Genomic DNA, 19771 nt, shown 5'->3' on the forward strand with positions numbered 1-19771 from the left:
TTCAGAAAAACTGTAATATCTCTTATTATTATTGTGTACTTCTTTTTATCTGGTTTGTTTTTGTCTGGTACGAGGGTGTTAATCACCACCAGAGGGTGATGTACATGTACGGGTCTGAGCTGTACAATTTTTGTGACAGATTTGTGTATTTACATACAGGTTGCATTGGCCTTTGTGACTATTATATCAATTTATGAAACGAATGAGTGCCAAATATGCTTGAGCATGACAAAATCCGGGACCTACAAGGAACTGCAGGTACTCTCTGACTCATCGAGTGCGACTCGAGTGACTCACTGCTGTTGTAGACTCTACTTGTGATATGAATGCACAGCTGAAGGTTTAACCATGCTAAATATTTTTGCTGAAAGAGGGAAAAAAAACTTATTTATGTTTTTTGTCTCAGTTTGAAAAAGTTTCTTCAAATATTTGTTGTATGTTTCTGTGTCCATCCATGGCTTATAAATGAGTATGCAGTGATGGTCTTCTCATGTTGCCATTAGAGGTGAATATAAAAAGCTGATTTGCTTAATTTGTTGGACTGTCAACATCTGGGTCATTTTCATTCTGAAATCATTCCACACAGATGCCTTGTATGTTATCTGACCTCCTCTTCATCCCACCCTGTCCCAAAACAAAGTGAGCCTGACATTTGGTGAATTTTACCATGAATTTTATCAATTATAGAGTGTGGATTTGTCCAAAATGTAAAAGTAAATGTAATTCTAATATTAAAATGAAGCTATGAAAATATCTTATTGCGCGCTAAACAGTGTCTATTATTTTTTCTTTCAAGTCAAACCTTTAATGTCTCAAAGAATCAATAAATGTATTTGAGCAAATGAAGCATCTCCCCTTCAGGATCATGTGCCTCTTCAGTTCATAACATGGAACATTTTTAACATTACAACATTTACAAGATATTTTTTAAGGTATTCCTAGAATATTTTTATAAAATATACCAGAACAGGCTGCTCAACAATCAAAACAGTACAAGATCTAAAAAAAAACAACAAAAAAACAAAAAAAAACATATATCTTTTTTTAAGAGAGAAAGAAACCAGTCAGGTCAACACAGTTTATGTGAACACTGAACCTTTTTGGGCTGTTGATGATCAAACCTGATCACTCGTGGAGGTGAAATGCTTTGTTTGCTCTGGTCTGTTTATTATTTTCTAAAGAAACATTGAAGACAGACGTGAAACTGACCTGTTTAAATGTGTGTAATACAATACTCAGACAATTCATCCTTCAGCCCAGCAGCTAAGAAAAGCTGTGTGTGTGTGATGGATGTCCGTTCCCTGAGGAGAGAAGCTATGTTAACTGTGTGAACACCATTCAAAGTAGATTTTTGTCGAAGCATGTACATCTGTCTGTAGCTCAACAACCTGCCCCCAGAAATATTACCTATTATCCAAGTGGACATAATCCTGTTTTTCCATTTTTGCTTAAACCACAAATTAAATCGTGATTTTCTCCAACAATTGTTTATGCAGCTGAATATTAACTTCTTTTGAGCATGTACTTAGTGTCTGCCAGTGTGTAAACAATTTTAATAGTTTGATGTACAGAGAGCATGGTCCTTGTTAGCTCTAGAGATTTACAGCAAACTGTAAATATATGCCTTAAATATTAGCTGTCTTGTCTTGTGTTCGTATGTCTGTCTTGTTTTATGGGTACTGAATAATTGTATCAAAAGAGGAGCCTCACAAATAAAGCAGAGCTTTTATTGTTTCTACTGTACCTTGCGTCACTAATGTTAAGTCTTGAGGGTTCGAACTTAACTAAAGCACTCAATTATTCATTTTGCTGTAACAGAACACAGGTAGATAGACAACACCTGCACAAGGCGTCATGAAACCTGCTCTACAGTTTGTCATTTGAGGGTTGGATTTCTGTTTGAAATACGATAACCTGAAATTTCCAGTTTCCTAGTGCGGTTTTAACTACAAACAGTTCACTGTGTAACAAACAGAGGCGGTGATGGGAAGTCGGGTGTGTGTGTGTGTGTGTTGGGGGGGGGGGGGGGCACATTTAAAGGAACAGTGATTTGAAACACAAAAATATAAGTTCTGATTGCTTCTGAAATGTAGATAAGCCAACTCAAATGTAAATTGCAGAATGTAGTCAAAAATAACTTTATTGATGCCTTCCAGAAATTTGGCTTTTATGCACCTTGTGATTTTTGGTTTACATCAACATCAAGTCAACATCTAAAGGTGTTATCTTTTCACTTAATCAGCTATAACTGATATTTTATTGTGAAGAATTTACAAAATGAAAATGTTAAACAATGTGAAAGGGGCCGCTCTTTGATGTATCTATTGTCACCAGACTCCGCCCCTTCTCCTGGCTTTAAGGAGCGTTATATCGAGTTTCAGCTCATTGTTTAGCTGTCAAGCCTGCGACTTCACTTTGTTTTGGCTCACTATCAACGCTCTTGCAGACAACACAGCTAGCGACTAGTGAACATAGGGGAGCATTTGGCCGCTAAATATTCTGAAACCAAACACAGAGCTAAAAGAATGAATATTTGTTTTCATCAGGTCACCTGAAATGGGATTCCCAGTGAATGACGTTGTTGCTCTGCGAATGCTGGAGGTGTAAAAAGACAACTGTTAAGTTTGTCATATCCACTTTAAAGGTGATGTCAGTGTTGTGTTAAGCTACAAACGTTAATGAAAGTTTAACCCAGTGAACTCTGATGACCAGCTGGTACCGTTCCCTCCTCGGAGATTAATTTAAGTTTTTGTAACTGTTTTTTTTTTTTTGTCATTACAAAAGCTGACCCATCAAGAAAAAAACGCAATGAACGGGACTACAAGAAACCACAGGTATGCCTAAAGGCTTTGGGTTGGTACATTGGGCTGGCCACCAAATCCAAAGCAGCAAGTTGATAATTGAGAGTTGAGACTCAAAAATCAACTTTCGTAGAAATTGAACCTTTAAAGTTAAATGCTAGCATCAGCATGTTAGCATGATCACAGTCACATTACTAACATGCCGATATTTGGCGGGAATAATGTTTACCAAGTACATTTGAGGCTGATGGAAATGTTATTCGTTTTCTGTGACACATTCAACATCAAGGGCTATTTATAACCCCAAGATAAGATTATTTTTATTGGTGCCACAGTGGTAAATTTAAGCGTCACAGTAACAGAAGTACACTTAAGTTTAAGATCATAAAAACTAGATGAAGGAAGTTAGTGTAATATAGAAAAAGATATTAATAAACTGTAGGATTAAGGTACAGTACATCAGAGATCATGGCGATAAATATAAAAACAGTAGTAGTATGAGTAGTATCAAAATAATGAATAAAAAGAGCTGCAGTTTTACATGATAACGGAGAAATCGCATGTAACTTTATTGCTGCAATAAGATGGCATACAGTATAAATGAGTCTGTCCACATTGTTACACCCACTTATTCAAACCAGATGACTGTTTGCACACAGAAATTCAAGTTGGTATTGTTCTTTAATGATTTATGACCCAAAGCTGCAAATTCCCAACTGGCAGATAACTGAAGCCTGTGTACAGCCACTGACAAAACAGGGACGGCTCAGCTGATTTGGTTTAGTTGTTAGCAACTGAGCTAATCTCAATGACTCAAGCAGCTCCCGTCTCAGTGGAAAAATACAGAAGGGAAGTGGTATACCTTGGATCTTTATCAGAGCCAAACAGTTTTCTAGTTAGACGGTATGGCGTGCAGACCAATCCAACCATAATTAGGTCATAGAGGAGCCAAAGGAAACCATAGCTACTTTGTTTCTCACTCTGGCTCTGCTCATGACATGTTGTTTGTGTAGAGAGCCTGTTGTGCACCCAGCTGAGAGGAATACTGATCAGTTTCGCTGTAAGCAGCATTTGGGGGAGGGGGCTTTGTGATGGAGGGGTAAGTACTTCACCATGTTTTTGGTTTACGCTGGGCTGCTAAATGCATTGCTTTAATTCTAAAATGTGCTCTAATAAGTACAGCTTTCTGATAAACTCTTGCCAGTGAAAATTTTCCATTCCTGATAATCCTGCCAGCTCAAGTTCAACAAATAAATAAATAAAGCTTATGAACAGTGCCAAACAATCAGCTGAGAAGTTTTGTCTCTGTGCATAACCCAGGGCTAGAAAGGTTTGTCAGCACTTGTCCTATAAATGTGGAGGAGGTGGGTGGGAATTTTCAGATCAGATTTTAGTGCATTGTAATAAACTGCTACTTTTCTTGATCATGTCAAGGGAATTCCTCAAAGCGAACAGCCTTGAGACGCCTGGTCAAGATAACAGTCTTGCGAAGAAGACTCAGCTGTTGGACCGTGGCCAGTGGGGGAACAAGTTGGAGTTCTTGCTGGCTGTGGCGGGAACCCTGGTTGGACTAGGAAACCTCTGGAGGTTCCCCTATTTGTGCTACAAAAATGGGGGAGGTAAGCAGCAAACATTAAAATCATACGTACTTTATGCTTTTACATTTACTCTTCTGCACAACGGGAAACGCAACTCTGAATCTAGTGCAATGTCAATAAAATGTGGACAAACAACCTTGAGTCATACATAGATTTAAATGATAAGGAAGTTGCTCAGGAGTGGCACAAAGCTTCTGTTTGTTACACAAAGCAACTTTTTTTTTCTTCGTGTGATGGAATGAAACTTGAGGGACAAAGGGGACCATTGTTTTTCCTTATTTCGAAGTTAGTTATCAACATAAAAAGCGATGCCTCTTTAAACTCTGCGGTCATATTACATTAGTATTTGATCTTTTGAGGCAACAATCTGTGGCTAAATTTTTGGATCACCTTTCTCGAATTTAGGGGACTGCTAAAAGTTTTAAGTTAAACTTCTCTATCCAGGAAATACTACCAGACTCCATGGTGAGTTATACGTTTGCTATTGTACAATATGCAACAAAACCAAAAGAGCTATGAGCAAGCCTTGTCTTGTCAACTGATTATAGTAACAAAGTGGTCTCATGTGTTACGTGACTCGTCATTAGAACTTGTTTGGCTTTTCTGTTGGCTCTTAGGTGCATTTCTGGTTCCATACGTCTTGTTTCTACTTGCTTGCGGTATCCCAATGTTCCTCCTGGAGACAGCCATGGGACAGTTCACATCTCAAGGCTGCATCACCTGCTGGAGGCACTTTTGCCCTTTGTTTGAAGGTCAGTGTCAATCAATAAACAATGTATGTATATCCCCATTTATATAGGTTAGTGCAATTAAAAGTACTTCAAAGACGACTGACAGGTCAATAATATTGTTAATTACAACTGCATTATGCAACCAGAGAAGGCAACACAAAACAAAACAAACTCAAACTTAGGTGGAGCATTGTTTGATTTGAATGGACTAAGGATGGCATTTTTCCACAAAAAATTGTCATATTATCTTGTTAAAATGTCATCTACATCTTAACCCTCGTTATAAAGATCCTGAATCTATGATTATGAAATTATTTGTCATTTTAAAAGTAACGACATCACAGAAGATGTCTCCTACTCAAATGAAAAGTCTATTTTCTGGAGGCTTTAGGTTTCCACATTACCCATGTGTAAGACTGGACACTGGACCAGGATTGGCTTCCAAACTATTAGTGATGTCATAAATTATGCCTTGATGTAAGATTTTCAAAGAGCACATAGGAAATTAACACTTGGGAGAATAGCCTGACCAATGACCAACCACCAAACCAACACAGAACTACAATAACAATACTTCCTTTAAGAATAAAGATGTTATACATGTTACAGCACTATTTTCACTATCACTATCAATAACCTACACTGACCAAACTGTGTCTGTCTCGTCAGGGATCGGTTATGCTACCCAGGTTGTGATTGCATATGCTGCTGTGTCATACATCGTCATCCAGGCATGGGCCTTCTTCTACCTCTTCTCGTCCTTCAGCGCTGAGGTTCCATGGGCCAGCTGCAGGAACACCTGGAATACGGGTATACATACAGACAGTTATAGAGACTATGTGCATGACAGATTTGTGTGAGTTATGTGTTGCTCATAGGGCTGTCGTGGTTTCCCTGTGATTAAGGGTGGTATGCGCTATTACAGTAGCTTCCTTTTTTACATTTTTTTTTAATGCTTTTAAACCACTGTTAAAAAATATATCCCGCAGGGTATCTAGCCTAGTTGTTTATTTGTTTTCATAAACAGTTAGGCTAAATAACTATACCCTACGGGTTATATTGTTCACAATGTTGTTTTCACAGTACTCAACCTTTTCATGATTTCACAATTAATTAATTTAACAAAATTGTATCTGTCATTTTGTTTTCAAATATGTATCTAGACTTTAACATTTTTAAATTTCTCCTTTTTGTTTTTTCTCAGAGACTTGTGTTGAGTTTGACAAAAAAAATGCCTCATCCAATTGGACAGCAGCTGCGAACGCAACAACGCCTGCAACAGAATTCTGGGAGTACGTGAAATCACTACTTTATAGCTGATATCACACGTTTTAGGAGGCCAAATATTAAATGTTTTTTTGTTGTTTTTCTTTCTGTAAAGATAATCTATGGAAGTGCATGCATCCAATTGGGCACATATATAACAAACACTGGTAATAGAGAAGTCAGGAAATATAAAAATAATTTTGGGCCAGCGGTGAGCTGTATTTCCATGTTGCTTAACCCATGATTACTCATTATTTCTCTGTTGTCTTGTTAACATGCTGGTTCTTGCATTACCCTCAAAGCACCACTGTGCCAAAAGGCAAAGCTGTTACAATTTCAACTCGACAAGACAAACCCCCAAAAAAGGGTGCGACCATGTTTCAACGAATTATTTTGGCTGTCAGTTCGAGTTTTCCTGAATGTTTTCCCCACATTGTTGGGCATGGTCATGTGCACTCAGTGCACTATAAATGTAGCATGTGTTATAAATACCCCCTTGGCTCTGTGGTGACCAGTCACATTGATAGGTCATTCTTCACCATCATAATAACCTTATTTAATATTTTCTTATCATTATTAGTAGTCTTGAACAAAGTTTCCCATAGTTTTTGTCTCCACACTGTTTTACTGCTCTTATTGGCAATATGACATGTTTCTTTTCAGGAGACGAGTACTGGGTATATCTCAAGGGATTGAGGAGATTGGTAGTCTGAGGTGGGAGCTGGCCTTGTGTCTCTTACTGGCGTGGGTCCTGTGCTACTTCTGTGTTTGGAAAGGAGTGAGATCCACTGGAAAGGTAGAAGTCTTTCTCAAGAAAATGACACAAGACTGGGTGTATTATTTCTTTGACTATGGCATCTGAGCAGGAGATCTTTTAAACAGACGTGGTAATTACTTAATTGCATCATTCAGTACACCTGCATTGAAACATCAGCATGTGTATGTTTGGAGCAATGAAAGTATGTATTGTGTACAGGATACAATCTGTCAGGCAAATGGGCTTTTGGTCCTATTTCAGACCATTGGAGTTTCATAATAATGGGCCATCAGAATAATGGCACGGCACCGGTTTGGTTTCCTACTTTGAACAGACAATACAATGATATATTTAGTCTTCAGCATTCAGGAAGTGATATGGTAAAACATCTCCTTAATATTGACATTGTCTTTCTTTTATGCAACTCTTGTTTTGTAGTTGCAGCTTCTTGTCAGATTCCAATAATCAAGGGTATCTTAAAAGCAGAAACCTGCCTTTGTTTCGTGTTGACAGGTAGTTTACTTTACAGCCACTTTCCCCTATGTGATGCTGGTGGTTCTGCTGGTTCGTGGACTCACTTTACCAGGAGCTATAGACGGCTTAAAATTCTACCTGTATCCTGACCCGACAAGGTTGGTGGATCCTCAAGTAAGTAATAAAGTAAAACATTAAACACTAACACCAAGACAAGCTGCCAGCTCAATATCCTCCCACCAGAGGCCCAAAAACTGTAAAAATAAATAAATTAATTAATTAATTAATTAAAAAATAAAAAGTGAAACTTCACTAATATTAAGGTTTTGGCATCCTAGGTTTGGATGGATGCAGGTGCACAGGTTCTCTTCTCTTTTGGGATTTGTCAGGGGAGTCTTACGGCTCTGGGCAGCTACAATCAGTTCAACAATGATTGTTACAAGTAAGTGCTCTCTGCTTTTTGTCTTCTTTATTTAAATGCATCACAAAAATGATTGGCTTGAGACTTTTCTCTTGTTATCTCAAACATTATGATTTGTTGAGCAACTAAGGATTATTTTCATTACGGAAAAGTATTTGCCAATGTGACATTTTGAAATTGTAATTTGTCCAACTTACCATATTTTATAGTGTTTCCGAGATTTCATGTTAACCATTATCTCTGATATGCTTCATGATTTCCTTCTTTCTGTAACATTTTCACTTAATTTCATTACTTTTCAACTCAGAAACCAAAATTACTGACGTGTCATTCATTTACGAAATACTTTTTTTTATTTCCTCAGGGACACATTTGTTCTGTGTTTGGTGAATGGCGGGTCAAGTTTTGTGGCAGGGTTCGCAATCTTTTCAGTTCTGGGGTTTATGTCGTATGAACAAGGACTACCAATATCTGAAGTGGCTGCTTCTGGTAAGACCCCCATAAAACTGTGCCTGAACCTAAAGTTGGAAAATGTCTGTTAGTGTGGTTTTACTATATTTAGCCATTTTGAATTGGAAACCTACAGTACGATTAAGTACTGTAGGACACATTTAATTTGATTTATTCATCTAAAAAGGAGAAAACACATTAATCAAATTGTGATTAATGTGCCGGTGCTGGCCTGCTGGCTAATATTCAACTGCAGTCCTTTGAAGAGATGTATGAGAACGAACAAAAATATGTAGTTAACAGTCTTTGCAGGTCTTAGGGTATTCTAAAGGCATGAAAACCTCTGGCGTAGCTGGAATAAAGTGGTAACTAAGTGTATTATACATGTTACATGATTATAAATTCATATGAATCTTGTATAATTAAAAAATCGCCTTCTCAAATACAGGACCTGGTTTGGCATTTATCGCCTATCCACGCGCAGTAGCCATGATGCCTTTACCTCAGCTATGGGCTATTTGCTTCTTCGTCATGGTCATCTTGTTGGGTGCAGATACACAGGTCAGATAAAAACATATTTCATCACATTAAGCAGTTATAAATCCTTAATTAAGATTTATTATTTGAACTTTGTTAATAGCAGACAACAGATTTCTTGTTCTTCATGAAAGTATTTCAGTTTACTCATCGGTCTGTGTCTCTGGCAGTTTGTGAGTCTGGAGTGCCTCATGACTTCGGTGACAGACATGTTCCCCACTGTGTTTAGAAGAGCTTATCGTCGAGAACTGCTGCTGCTCTGTCTTTGCTCTGTTTGCTTCTTTCTCGGCCTCCTTCTCGTCACAGAGGTGAGAACTCTACTAGGTCCCTACCACGATTTTTTTTCTTTGTGGTCTGTTCACAATGAATATAAGCTAGCCAGTGTACTGTCCAAAACCAGGCCAATACTAATTACTCCATTATCGTTTTCACTAACAGTCTGTCCTTGTCCTAATAAATTGAAGTTGTACATGAGTGTTTGATCTGCAGTAACAATTGACCCTCTGTGTTCCTGCAGGGAGGCTTGTATTTCCTTCAACTTTTTGACCATTATGTTTGCAGTGGGAACAATCTTCTCCTTCTTTCAGTGTCTCAGTCTATTGCAATCGGATGGATATATGGTAAGTCATTATGGTGATTCTGCATTAATCAATAATATATATGATACAGTATTGTTTTTTTTAAATGCCTGGTGAAGCTATCTTCAGTCAACCAAATTATTACAAGTTTTAAAAGGTTTTACATTGATGAAAAGCAAAAAAAGTCGACTTTAAACCATGGAACGTGTTCCTAATGGAAAATTACTTAGGAGCCTTTATTTAGTGGTTAGTATAGATAAAATCAGCTGACTTGATAACCGTTGGTTTAATTCAGGTCGGTGTCAGTTTGTTCCAGAAAATCTGAGTACATCCTCCACTGAGGACTGGTTTAGCTCTTTAATAGATAAGATCAATATCCTTATTATTTATTTTATTATGGTAAAAATAATCACTCATACCTGAAGTATTTGGTCAGTTGATTTCAGTTTCGGATGGTGACTGAAAACATCAGGGAGGACGGGAGGAAACCCAACCCACGTTATCATGTTATTTTAACACTGGTTGGCTGCTTATCTGTACTTACTCATGGTCAGTGAAAACTTATGGAGTAAAACAATGTCTTATAAGATTTCTTAAAAGCAAAATACTTTTATTCAATTCTTCTGTTGCCAGATTAACTACAGGCCTAATGCAGAGGATAGAGTATTTATAAAGGGTGTAGATATACTGTACGGGTTTATTTTATAGATTACAACAAACTAGAGCACAAATTACAACAATGATAATACATTTAGTCGCCAGTTTAGGAGCTAACCCATCATAATACAAACACTTTACAAATCAATAAAGCAGGAAGGTTTTAGATAACTTTAGATAACTCTTTTTTTGAGTTGTTGTTTCAACTTTGTGGCATTTTTGAGATTGTTCATGCGGCTGTTAGCTTAACAGGGCTGCAACAACAAGCAAACTGTTGTGTTGGCTAGCTGACATCTATATAACCTCAATGATAAAAGGGAAGTGGCATATTTAGTTTAAATATAGCTCATTATTTACACAATATAATTTTTTCTAATATGTTTCTGAACTGCCCCTTCTTCTCACGCCCACCCTGGCAGGTGTCACTGTTCAGAGAAAAGTCATTTTATAAATGCTTCAGAGATGTTTAATTTCAACCAGTTACTCTTTCATTTTTGATCTCCCTCTTGCCTCTCAAAAACAGAGGAAGAGCAACCTCCTCTGCCTCTGTAGACCAGCCTCCCTGGTTGACTTGCTAGATATCTTGCCCTCACTTTGTTCTCTTTTACATTCAGATTTTTTTCCCTCCATGACTCTGTAAGTTTTTTTAAGCTTTAAAGACATTTGAGCCTCTGTGAATGTGACTGAATACATAGAGCTCTTTACACACAACCTTCACGGGGGCCTAATGTCAAGTGGAATTTAAATAGTGCCTCTGAGGGGTTTGTGGTTAGAGTAACAGGGTTACTTGACAGGTTTAAGTGGTCATAACTGCAACACTGGCATCCACAGTAGTTACTTCTAAATCAAACTTAAAACCCTTTTCTTCTTGGCCTGCATATTTGGGAGGAGCGTGGGAGGAGCCATTTTTATGTGACTAGTGTTTTTGAAAATTTCAACAAATGTGCTTTATAAAGTAATTTGACTTGATACATGTGCTTGTGTGTGTCTGTGTGTGTGTGTGTCTGTGTGTATGAACTTGAAATTATTAGATTCAAATATTACAGATAACGTCAACGAAAAGTATTCTCATTCAATTTTAAGACATAACACTTTGAATGACTTTTAACCAGCACCACAGCACTGAACTATACTTACACGACTAGTTTGTACCTATTAAAAACAACTGAAAAACATCTTTTTACCTCAGTCATAGGACAGAGCATAGTTGCAGAACACAATGCACAGGCAGTCAGTACTGTGGTTATTTAGATCACATTAACGCTGTATGCCATAAATAAACATTATCATGGCTCCATGTGTAACAAGATTAGGATTACTTGCATAATTGCTAAAAGTTTATGTTCAACTACTGTTAAGCAGTATATTTTTAACTTTTAACTGTAACATTTTTCTTCTTGTATGCAGAGGGAACTACTCTATGCTGTACAAACGACTTAGCAATGACATTTCATTTACAATGTTTTGATCTTGATGTTCATATCTGTGTAATATGAAAATACATGCCAAAATACAAAATACAAACATGGTAAAGTGTTCTAACTACTATTCGGGTGACTGTTCAGAATTAATTTGAATTTCTACAGATTTTAGATTACAACATTTGTTTTCCTTTTGATTAACAGGTGCAGACAGTCTCTATGATGACATTGAAGACATGATAGGTTATCGTCCATCGTCAGTGATGAAGTATTGCTGGCTTTATGTTACCCCCATTGTTTGTATGGTGAGTGAAACAGAGATTGTTATTTTGCTTTATTTTTGACTGTGCTCACACACCAAATTCAACAATGCTTGGAATCATACTTTTTCTGCCCTCAAATGGTAAGCGGGAGGAGGTGAGGAATGAGGACGAGATGTGAGTGAATTAAGTGAGGATTTTAAAAATGTGAATTAAAAAGCATTTCTTGCAAATGCAAGGTCTATTTACAGAAAAAATACTGCATACTGTGGGTAACGGAGAGAGTATGGAAGAGTCAGATATCCACATATGTGTTTATGGTATATCATTTTAACAGTATATTATACAACATGTTTTGTTGACATTTACACCTTTCCCTATCACTGTCTCCCTCCTAAACTACCTCAGAACGAAAAACAAGGTGGAATGAGATGTTTAAACAAGACCAAACATTACAATATTATACAAGGTGAAGAAGAGAGGGGGGAAATAACCACAGATTAGGGATTATTATGGTTTAAATCTAACTTGGAACAAACCAAGTTTGACATTTGAAAACTGTTGGAAATTAAATAGTTTTTAATTCAGTAATAGGTTTAGGGTAGAGAACATATCAGTACACTTAGTGTCCGTCACTCTTTTTATGCTGCAAGAGCTTTAGAGAGATCAGTGGGTGAGAAGACTCGGCTCTTGTCCCATTAATTTCCAAAAGTGCTAGATAGCATTGGAGTTTCATAATTATATGTTTAGACCTGTCTGTAGTGTTAGACCTGTTTTAATCTTGCTCTTGCATTAATCTGATGCCAAAACTTCCTCCCAGTTAATTCTGAACTAAGAGCCATGTTTGTAACAATCAGTGACAAGCCATATCTATGGCACTGAGACAAAAAAAAGAGAGTGGCTCATAATACGGGTTTCGGAACAGCGGTGTGTCGGAGTGGGGTGTGTCGGGATGGAGGGGTTTCGCAATGGAGGTGTTTCGCAATGTCAGGCTGTTCCCCACAGGGAGGACGTTCCTAGCTTTTTTCCTCCATTCTGACTGACAAGATATCAGAGGTGCTGACTGAGTCCTGCACAGAAAGAGGTCACAGTATCATTGCACCGCACTGAGATTTATGGCATTGGAAGTTTTTTTGTGTTGTAAAACTCAGAATTCTCCCATTAAAATGTCCTTCCAGCTGCTTAGAAAAAAGGCTGCCCGAGTGAAGGTAGCCAAGTGGTTTGATGGGATTACATGCCATGGTGGAAGAAGTGCTCAGATTGTTTACTTTAACCTGTAGTGCACGATTTACATATAAATGAACAATTATTACATTCAACCCCTTCCCAAACAACTTAACACAATGCTGATTAAGCCCATTTCCATCAGATAACAGTACAGTATTGAGTTTTTGTGGCAAGATGAAGAGGGGAGCAGCCAAACAGATGGAGTAGGCCACAGCAAGGAGAAGTATGGTGGAGCCAATGGTGTCAAAAGCAGGTCGGCAGTGTTGGTGTATTTACTCTCACTTTCAAAAGGGGGAAACAATAGTTCCACACTGCAGTTTTAAGAGTGTGGACAGGGTTGTCAAAATTGTGTGTGGAAATGAAAAGCGTTCTGTGAACAATACAGTATATGTGTTGGGATTATCTAAAAAAACTTCCATGTGTAAATAATAAACATTCCTGATACACTGGACTTCACTGAGACCTCAGTGGACATCACCGGACTGGCAGTAAAAGTCAACATGTTTTGATAAAAACAACTAAATACGTATGAAAATATTATTTTTTTTCCTGGCAGGGTACCTTCATCTTTTCGGTGGTGAAGTACAAGCCTCTCAAGTTCAACAAAACCTACATCTACCCGACCTGGGCTTATGCTTTGGGCTGGTCCCTTGGACTGTTCTGTGTTCTCCTGGTTCCTCTGTGGATCATCTTTAAAATGACTCAGATGAAAGGGACAGTATCGCAGGTATGTACTCAGTAAAGTATTATGAAAACACAATAAGTGTGATCGTGAGCGGAATCGATCACTTGATCAACAGAAAATTAATGATTGACCAATTCCAGCCTCTTGAATGTAAACTTCTGCAAGTGTTCTTAGTCTTTTATGATAATAAACTCAATATCTTTAGGTTTTGTCAGACAAAACACACACAGACTTGAAATAGGTCTATCTGAGCTCTGGGAACTTCAAAGGGGCATTTTTACTCTTTTGAGACATTTCATTGGCCAAACAATCGCAAAATTGGTCAGCAGATTGAACTATAATGAAAACAATCATTATTTGGAGCCCAAATGCGAACATTACAATATTAGGTTGCTAATATGAAAGGTTGATTTCCATTGTGAGGGACACTGGAGTGATGGTTTGAACTTTAACTTTATGTGTCATGACAAATAGTGTGATTTTGTTATCATTTCATTAATAATTAACAAGTTTACTTCCTTCCTTGGCAGTCTTCTGGCTTTGATTGTTGCTTATCAAAATGACTTCAGACAGTGTAGTAACCTGTGCACTTTGACCTTAGGGACACGGAGTCACTTACGGCTGCAATGGAACAATTGAACACGCTTTTGGATTTGGATTTAACAGTACTCTGTGTCCAGCCACGACAATGAGAACTATGAATAATGACATCTAATTAAACATTGCCACAGAATACAAGTACTGTAGTACAACAAGCATCATAGTTTAATAACCAGTAGACGTTTTGTTAAATTTTAACAGAGGGTTGGACTTGTACTTCATCTGATTGATCGTTGAATCATAGAGGACAATCACAAAGGACAAAATGGATTATTCATTACAGTGTGGGTTATTATCTGATATTGTAGCTTTTGATTATGTCATCAGGAACTTCCTGTCTTACTGTAAGCTGTTTAGGGTTATCCCCCCATCCCCACCTCCTTTTCTTTCCTCTTTCTCTTTTCTTTTTTTTTATGTTTGGCTGTTTTTGTTTCCTTTTTGTTTTCAGTTCATTGGTTTTACATCATCTTGTGTTCGCACAAGTTGTTACGCCGTTGTTGATATTGGTTATGTTGCTTGATTTATATTCATCAAGGATATAAAAAATAGCCCTGTTTCCACAAAGCAGTATGGTTCAGTTCAGTCCGGTTCGTTACACAATTGTTTACGTTTCCATTGTGAAAAGTTGCGGATGGTACCAAAAGTACCATTCCGAGCTGTCCTGTTTTTTCGTTACCCTTCTGTTGAGATACCTAGCACACTGATAAAAGGTGGGGTTACAACACAGCAGACCACTGATTGGTCAGTCAAAACAGCCAGAGTTGTCTCCTCCCCTGCACTATGAATTAGGATTACTCTTGATGCTTTTTATCTGCAGTCTTTTGTCTAGGGCTGCGCAACATGGTCAAAAAGTGATATTGCAATTATTTTGACAGATATTGCGAATGCAATGTAGATCATGATTATTATAGATGATTAAATATGACATCACAATTTTCATTGTCATTGAAAAACTAGTCAAATCATGATGATGTGGCATTTCTCTTGGTCTCTGCCAAACAAACATGTTTTGTTACATATGGAGAACAAGCCTCGTAGGCCAGATCATCTCTGCAGCACTGCAAAATTTCATTTTAACATTGTTTTGTGACCCATTTTATCTTCATAAAATAATTGCAGTTCTTGCAATTTGGATATTGCAATTAAGAATATTTTGTGATAAATTGTGCTCCCATACTTCCGTCTAACTGCCTGAAGTTTTTTCTTAAGTAAAGATTGTTTCCTTGTGGTGATAAACAACTACAAGTGTGTGCTATGTGTGGAAAACGTGGGTGTGTGGTCAGGAGTGAGCGAGCGGCATTAGAGACAAAGTGAATGCAAGCGGAGCAGAGGAAGCCAAGGTTAGCAGTTTGTGTATGTTGTTTTTCTGGCAGTAATGTACAGCATAGGTCACAGTGTGTCATTTAATAAATTCAGCAGCTTATTAAGAGTTAAGACAAGTCTCTTTTGTTGTTTCCTTACTGCTGGAAAGTGGAAGGTAGTTCCCCCAAAGCTGGCCAGTAACAACCCCACCTACATTCAAGACTACTGTCCATAGTGGAAGCGCAAAGCAGATCTAGGGGCTACTGTTGTGATGTGCAATGAAATGAACCAGACTGTTTGGTGAAAACGAGGTTCAAGTATATCTGTTCTTGTGAAGTTATTACCAAACTGTCATCTTTTTTTTTTATTGTTCTGCTTGGTTAGTAACAAGCAATTGCCTTCACACACACACACACACACACACACCCCAGCAGTATGTCACTGAAGCCCTCTATCCAGACACGCTGGTCAAGGACATGCAGCTGCACATGCCAACATGCTCAACTCAAATGTTCAACTTGACACTAATGATGCTTAAAAATGTGAGAAATTAGAGATGACAGGCCAGGCTTTATGTGTCTGAGTACTGCCTACAGGCTTGTCTTTTCCCACCATTTTATTTAACGGTTAAGTCTGTTGTCCTGTTTTGTACCAATGGCATGGCACACCGTATGCCAGTATCATTAAAACTGGACACTAGTGATTATTTTTCATTATCGATTAAACTGCATATTGAACTACATATTATTTTCTCAATCAATAGTTTGATAAAGACAAAAATACCCACCACTATTGAACAAAACAATTATTTGAAAATATTGTTTTGTTTGACTTACAGTCCAAAACCCCATAGTGAATCAATTTAACCTCGTATACAACGACATTATTGTCATATTAGTTGTCGATTAATTTTTTGCCACTGCACTAACTGATAAAGTCAACTAAGGGTTTCAGCTCTATTTAAAACTTTGAGAACTAATACTAGACATAACATAAACTCTTTGACAGTACACATTCAGATAATACCATAGTTTTGTTGTACTGAAGTACATGTGGGAACTGACACACCGACTCTGGCAAAACGTTTAACCTGAATCAGCCAAAGGCCAAAGCAACATAATCCAGGAAAGCAATATACTGCCCACTCAAATATGTGCAAGTTTCATTTCCTGGTATTCCTCTAAGCCAACGTTATTACAATTCATTCTGAGTGGAATATGAATTTATGTACCAAACTTCACAACAATGCAATACTTGTAGAGACATTTCACTAAAAAACACACGTGAACATGTTTGCACTACAGGAAAAGTCAGCATAACAAGTACAAGACTGCAATATTCCTCCTTCGTATTTGTTAAATTATCTCTACACTTATTTGTAACATTTGTTTAGTGTCTTGCAAATTCATTGTGACATTAATTGTTGTGTTACCACCCTGTTTCTACAGAACCTAAGGCAACTTTGCCGCCCTGAAAACCAGACGCACAACAAAGCAAAGCAACCGGAGCAATGCCCTTTAAACCCAGACCCAAACACTCTTACTCCTGCTGCAAATGAATACAAGGCAAATGGTGGAACTGAGATGGAGATGCAGGTGTGAGAAAGTGCAAATATTTTATACAGTTTTCAATAGGATGTTTCTATCTTAAACTTTCAAACAGGTTTTTACAAGCTTAGCATTTTTAAGAAATTATGATGAGCAATAAATTCTGAAGACTTCCAGCTGCACTGGGTTTCCATATCACGTCTGCAACCTGCACAATAAGCAGTGAGTGTTATGTCACTGTAAAATATCTCTATGTTGTAAACATACAGTATTTACAAGCTATTTTCAGTTAAAGCAATCCTTTAATATGTTTCATGTTTCAGTATGCCACCTCCATAGATGATCAGGAGATGCCAATTTTGATTATCACTGCCCACTAAGATGTACTGTTGACACTGATTTTTAAATGGTGGTAAATCCTGAATTTTTATTCTTTAACAAGCTTCATATGCTGTATGTATTTGAAATGGTTTGCCTTATACATGTCACGCAGGAAAGATTTAAATTAAAGTATACATATCTGCTCTATTAGCTATCTACTGTATGATAAACATTTTTATGGTGTTACATGTATTAAGCTACCTATCTTTTATTAAATTCCCCTATCATTTGTTATAATACTGTGGGGACCTTATGTCTTTGTCTGTTCCCAACAAACAAACAACTTCTTACAATGCATTTGCTGTATAAGCTGATTGCCAGCCTACCATGCTCATTAGCTCACTAAATAAGGGGGTTTAGTTACAGGTCTCACTCACAGTTAACATTATGGAGGAAGTTTGACTTGATTGATTGTGTAGACTGTACAGATATCGTGCTAAAATAATATAGGAGACTGCAGTTGTACTGTTTTTGCCACCTATGTTCTGATAAGGCGCTGAGGTCACCATTTCATGAATGCTTGTTCTGCTTGGTAGTTGACTCAGATATTGAATGTAGAGTAGCAAAGTGAAACTAATTTCAGTTGTCAAGAGAGTCTGTTTCTGTTTATTGACTGCCAACTGAAGCATTTATAAGGCTAGGATGGTCGTGAAACTCTCCTGTTTGAATCACAACACAAATGGGGTTAAAAGTGAAGCTTTAACAGTCAAAAGTAAAGGACTGTGCTCATGAAAACTTGTGAAGAAAAGTCTACCACAACTCTCAAGAAGAAGCAAACAGTACAACACACCACTATTTATGCATTCAGCTGTTTACATTTTAGACAAATTTTGAATAAATTCAACCACTCCAGTGCATTGTTCAGATCCTTAATGCAACAATAAAGACTTCAAGCCTCTGTCTGGCTTCATCTCCATAGCAACACCTGCTGTTGCTCATGGGAACTGTAGTACTTGGAGCAATTGACAGAAAATAAATTAATTGGAAATATTAAATATAGAACATTGAAGTTATTATTTAAAAAACTACATATGAATTCTTAAAGGGGAAATATTTCTCCTCCTCCCACAGGGACTTTATCATTAGACAGATGTTTGAAAAGTCTTCAGTAAATGTAAAATATTCAGATATATTTTAATGTCATACACGCACAAGGTTATTAATTCTGACTTTTGGCCACTACTGTAATTATATTAATGATGTGAAAAACCATGACAGCTGATTGCTGGAAAATTGACAAGAAATTCTTGTACTGTAAATCACAAAAGTGCACTTTTTCAGGCTTTTTAATGAGGACATTGTAAAACAGTTATGTTGTCAAATTGTATCCCTGCTATGATAAATCAATAAATATTGTTTCATATTGTGTCAATTTTTTATTAATTTCACATTGTATCCATATAAACTATATTTTAATTCAACATAGTTTTTTGGTGCGTTTTGTGCTGGACTGGACATCAGTGAGACATAAGATTTACTACCCCCCATTGTATGCCATGTACTACTACTGCTACAACTTATTACTTCAATTAATTTATTAAACAGTTATTTAAGTATTTTTATAGTATGGTATTGCTAATTTTACTTAAGTAAACGATCTGAATACTTCTTTCCTTCACTGTTGACTGAGTATATTTCAGTGATTTGGCTGGAAAGAGCACATGCTCTTGTGTGAAAGCTGAAAAGCCCACATTAGCAACCAGCAAGCTATAGTGAGCTTGAAGTGTCACTCTGCACTCAAAGGAAGGACCAAAAAAACGAAGAGCCCCCTGCTGTGGCCTTACAATGATGAGCTGCACAGAAGTAATCCTCTAGGAGCAGAAAACATGAACACACTCAACAGGGCTTTTGCATGATGGCAAATGCATTAGATAAAGAACTAATATTAGCAAGTTCACTTAGGCAAGTTGGACCTGGAGATGGACCGAGAGGCAAGGTACATGAAGACATAAATATAGAAGATTAGTTCCCAAATAAATCATATGTGTATCTGAAAAAAGGCAACGGTACTCTATTGATTTTCATGGCTGTACACAGTGTATTTTAAACCTGTTACTCCATCACATGGAGCCCACAAA

The 19771-nt window shown here is 37.3% G+C and overlaps 1 protein-coding gene across 2 annotated transcripts in view; it reads left to right on the forward strand.

Annotated features, from left to right (window-relative positions):
- The window catches only part of LOC311255375 (sodium- and chloride-dependent GABA transporter 2-like), a gene marked incomplete at its 5' end in the record, with an annotated part of 25070 nt that extends 6009 nt beyond the window's left edge, over positions 1-19061 (forward strand). Inside the window, 15 exons of one of the 2 annotated variants that reach the window (XM_084349794.1) lie at positions 2785-2834; positions 4236-4420; positions 5017-5151; positions 5800-5940; positions 6335-6422; positions 7060-7192; positions 7667-7801; positions 7966-8069; positions 8413-8537; positions 8947-9059; positions 9206-9343; positions 9553-9655; positions 11896-11996; positions 13735-13905; positions 17214-19061. In XM_084349794.1, coding sequence (XP_084205920.1) covers positions 2785-2834; positions 4236-4420; positions 5017-5151; positions 5800-5940; positions 6335-6422; positions 7060-7192; positions 7667-7801; positions 7966-8069; positions 8413-8537; positions 8947-9059; positions 9206-9343; positions 9553-9655; positions 11896-11996; positions 13735-13905; positions 17214-17366 — 1875 coding nt within the window. In that variant the 3' untranslated portion in view covers positions 17367-19061. Of the gene's footprint in view, positions 1-2784; positions 2835-3630; positions 3901-4235; positions 4421-5016; positions 5152-5799; positions 5941-6334; positions 6423-7059; positions 7193-7666; positions 7802-7965; positions 8070-8412; positions 8538-8946; positions 9060-9205; positions 9344-9552; positions 9656-11895; positions 11997-13734; positions 13906-17213 lie in introns of those variants that run through there. The other variant, XM_084349795.1, reaches the window with a different exon arrangement.
- Between the last annotated feature and the right edge of the window lie 710 nt (positions 19062-19771).

Source organism: Pagrus pagrus (assembly GCF_965226575.1).
Source record: "Pagrus pagrus genome assembly, chromosome: 3".
Classification (NCBI taxonomy): domain Eukaryota; kingdom Metazoa; phylum Chordata; class Actinopteri; order Spariformes; family Sparidae; genus Pagrus; species Pagrus pagrus.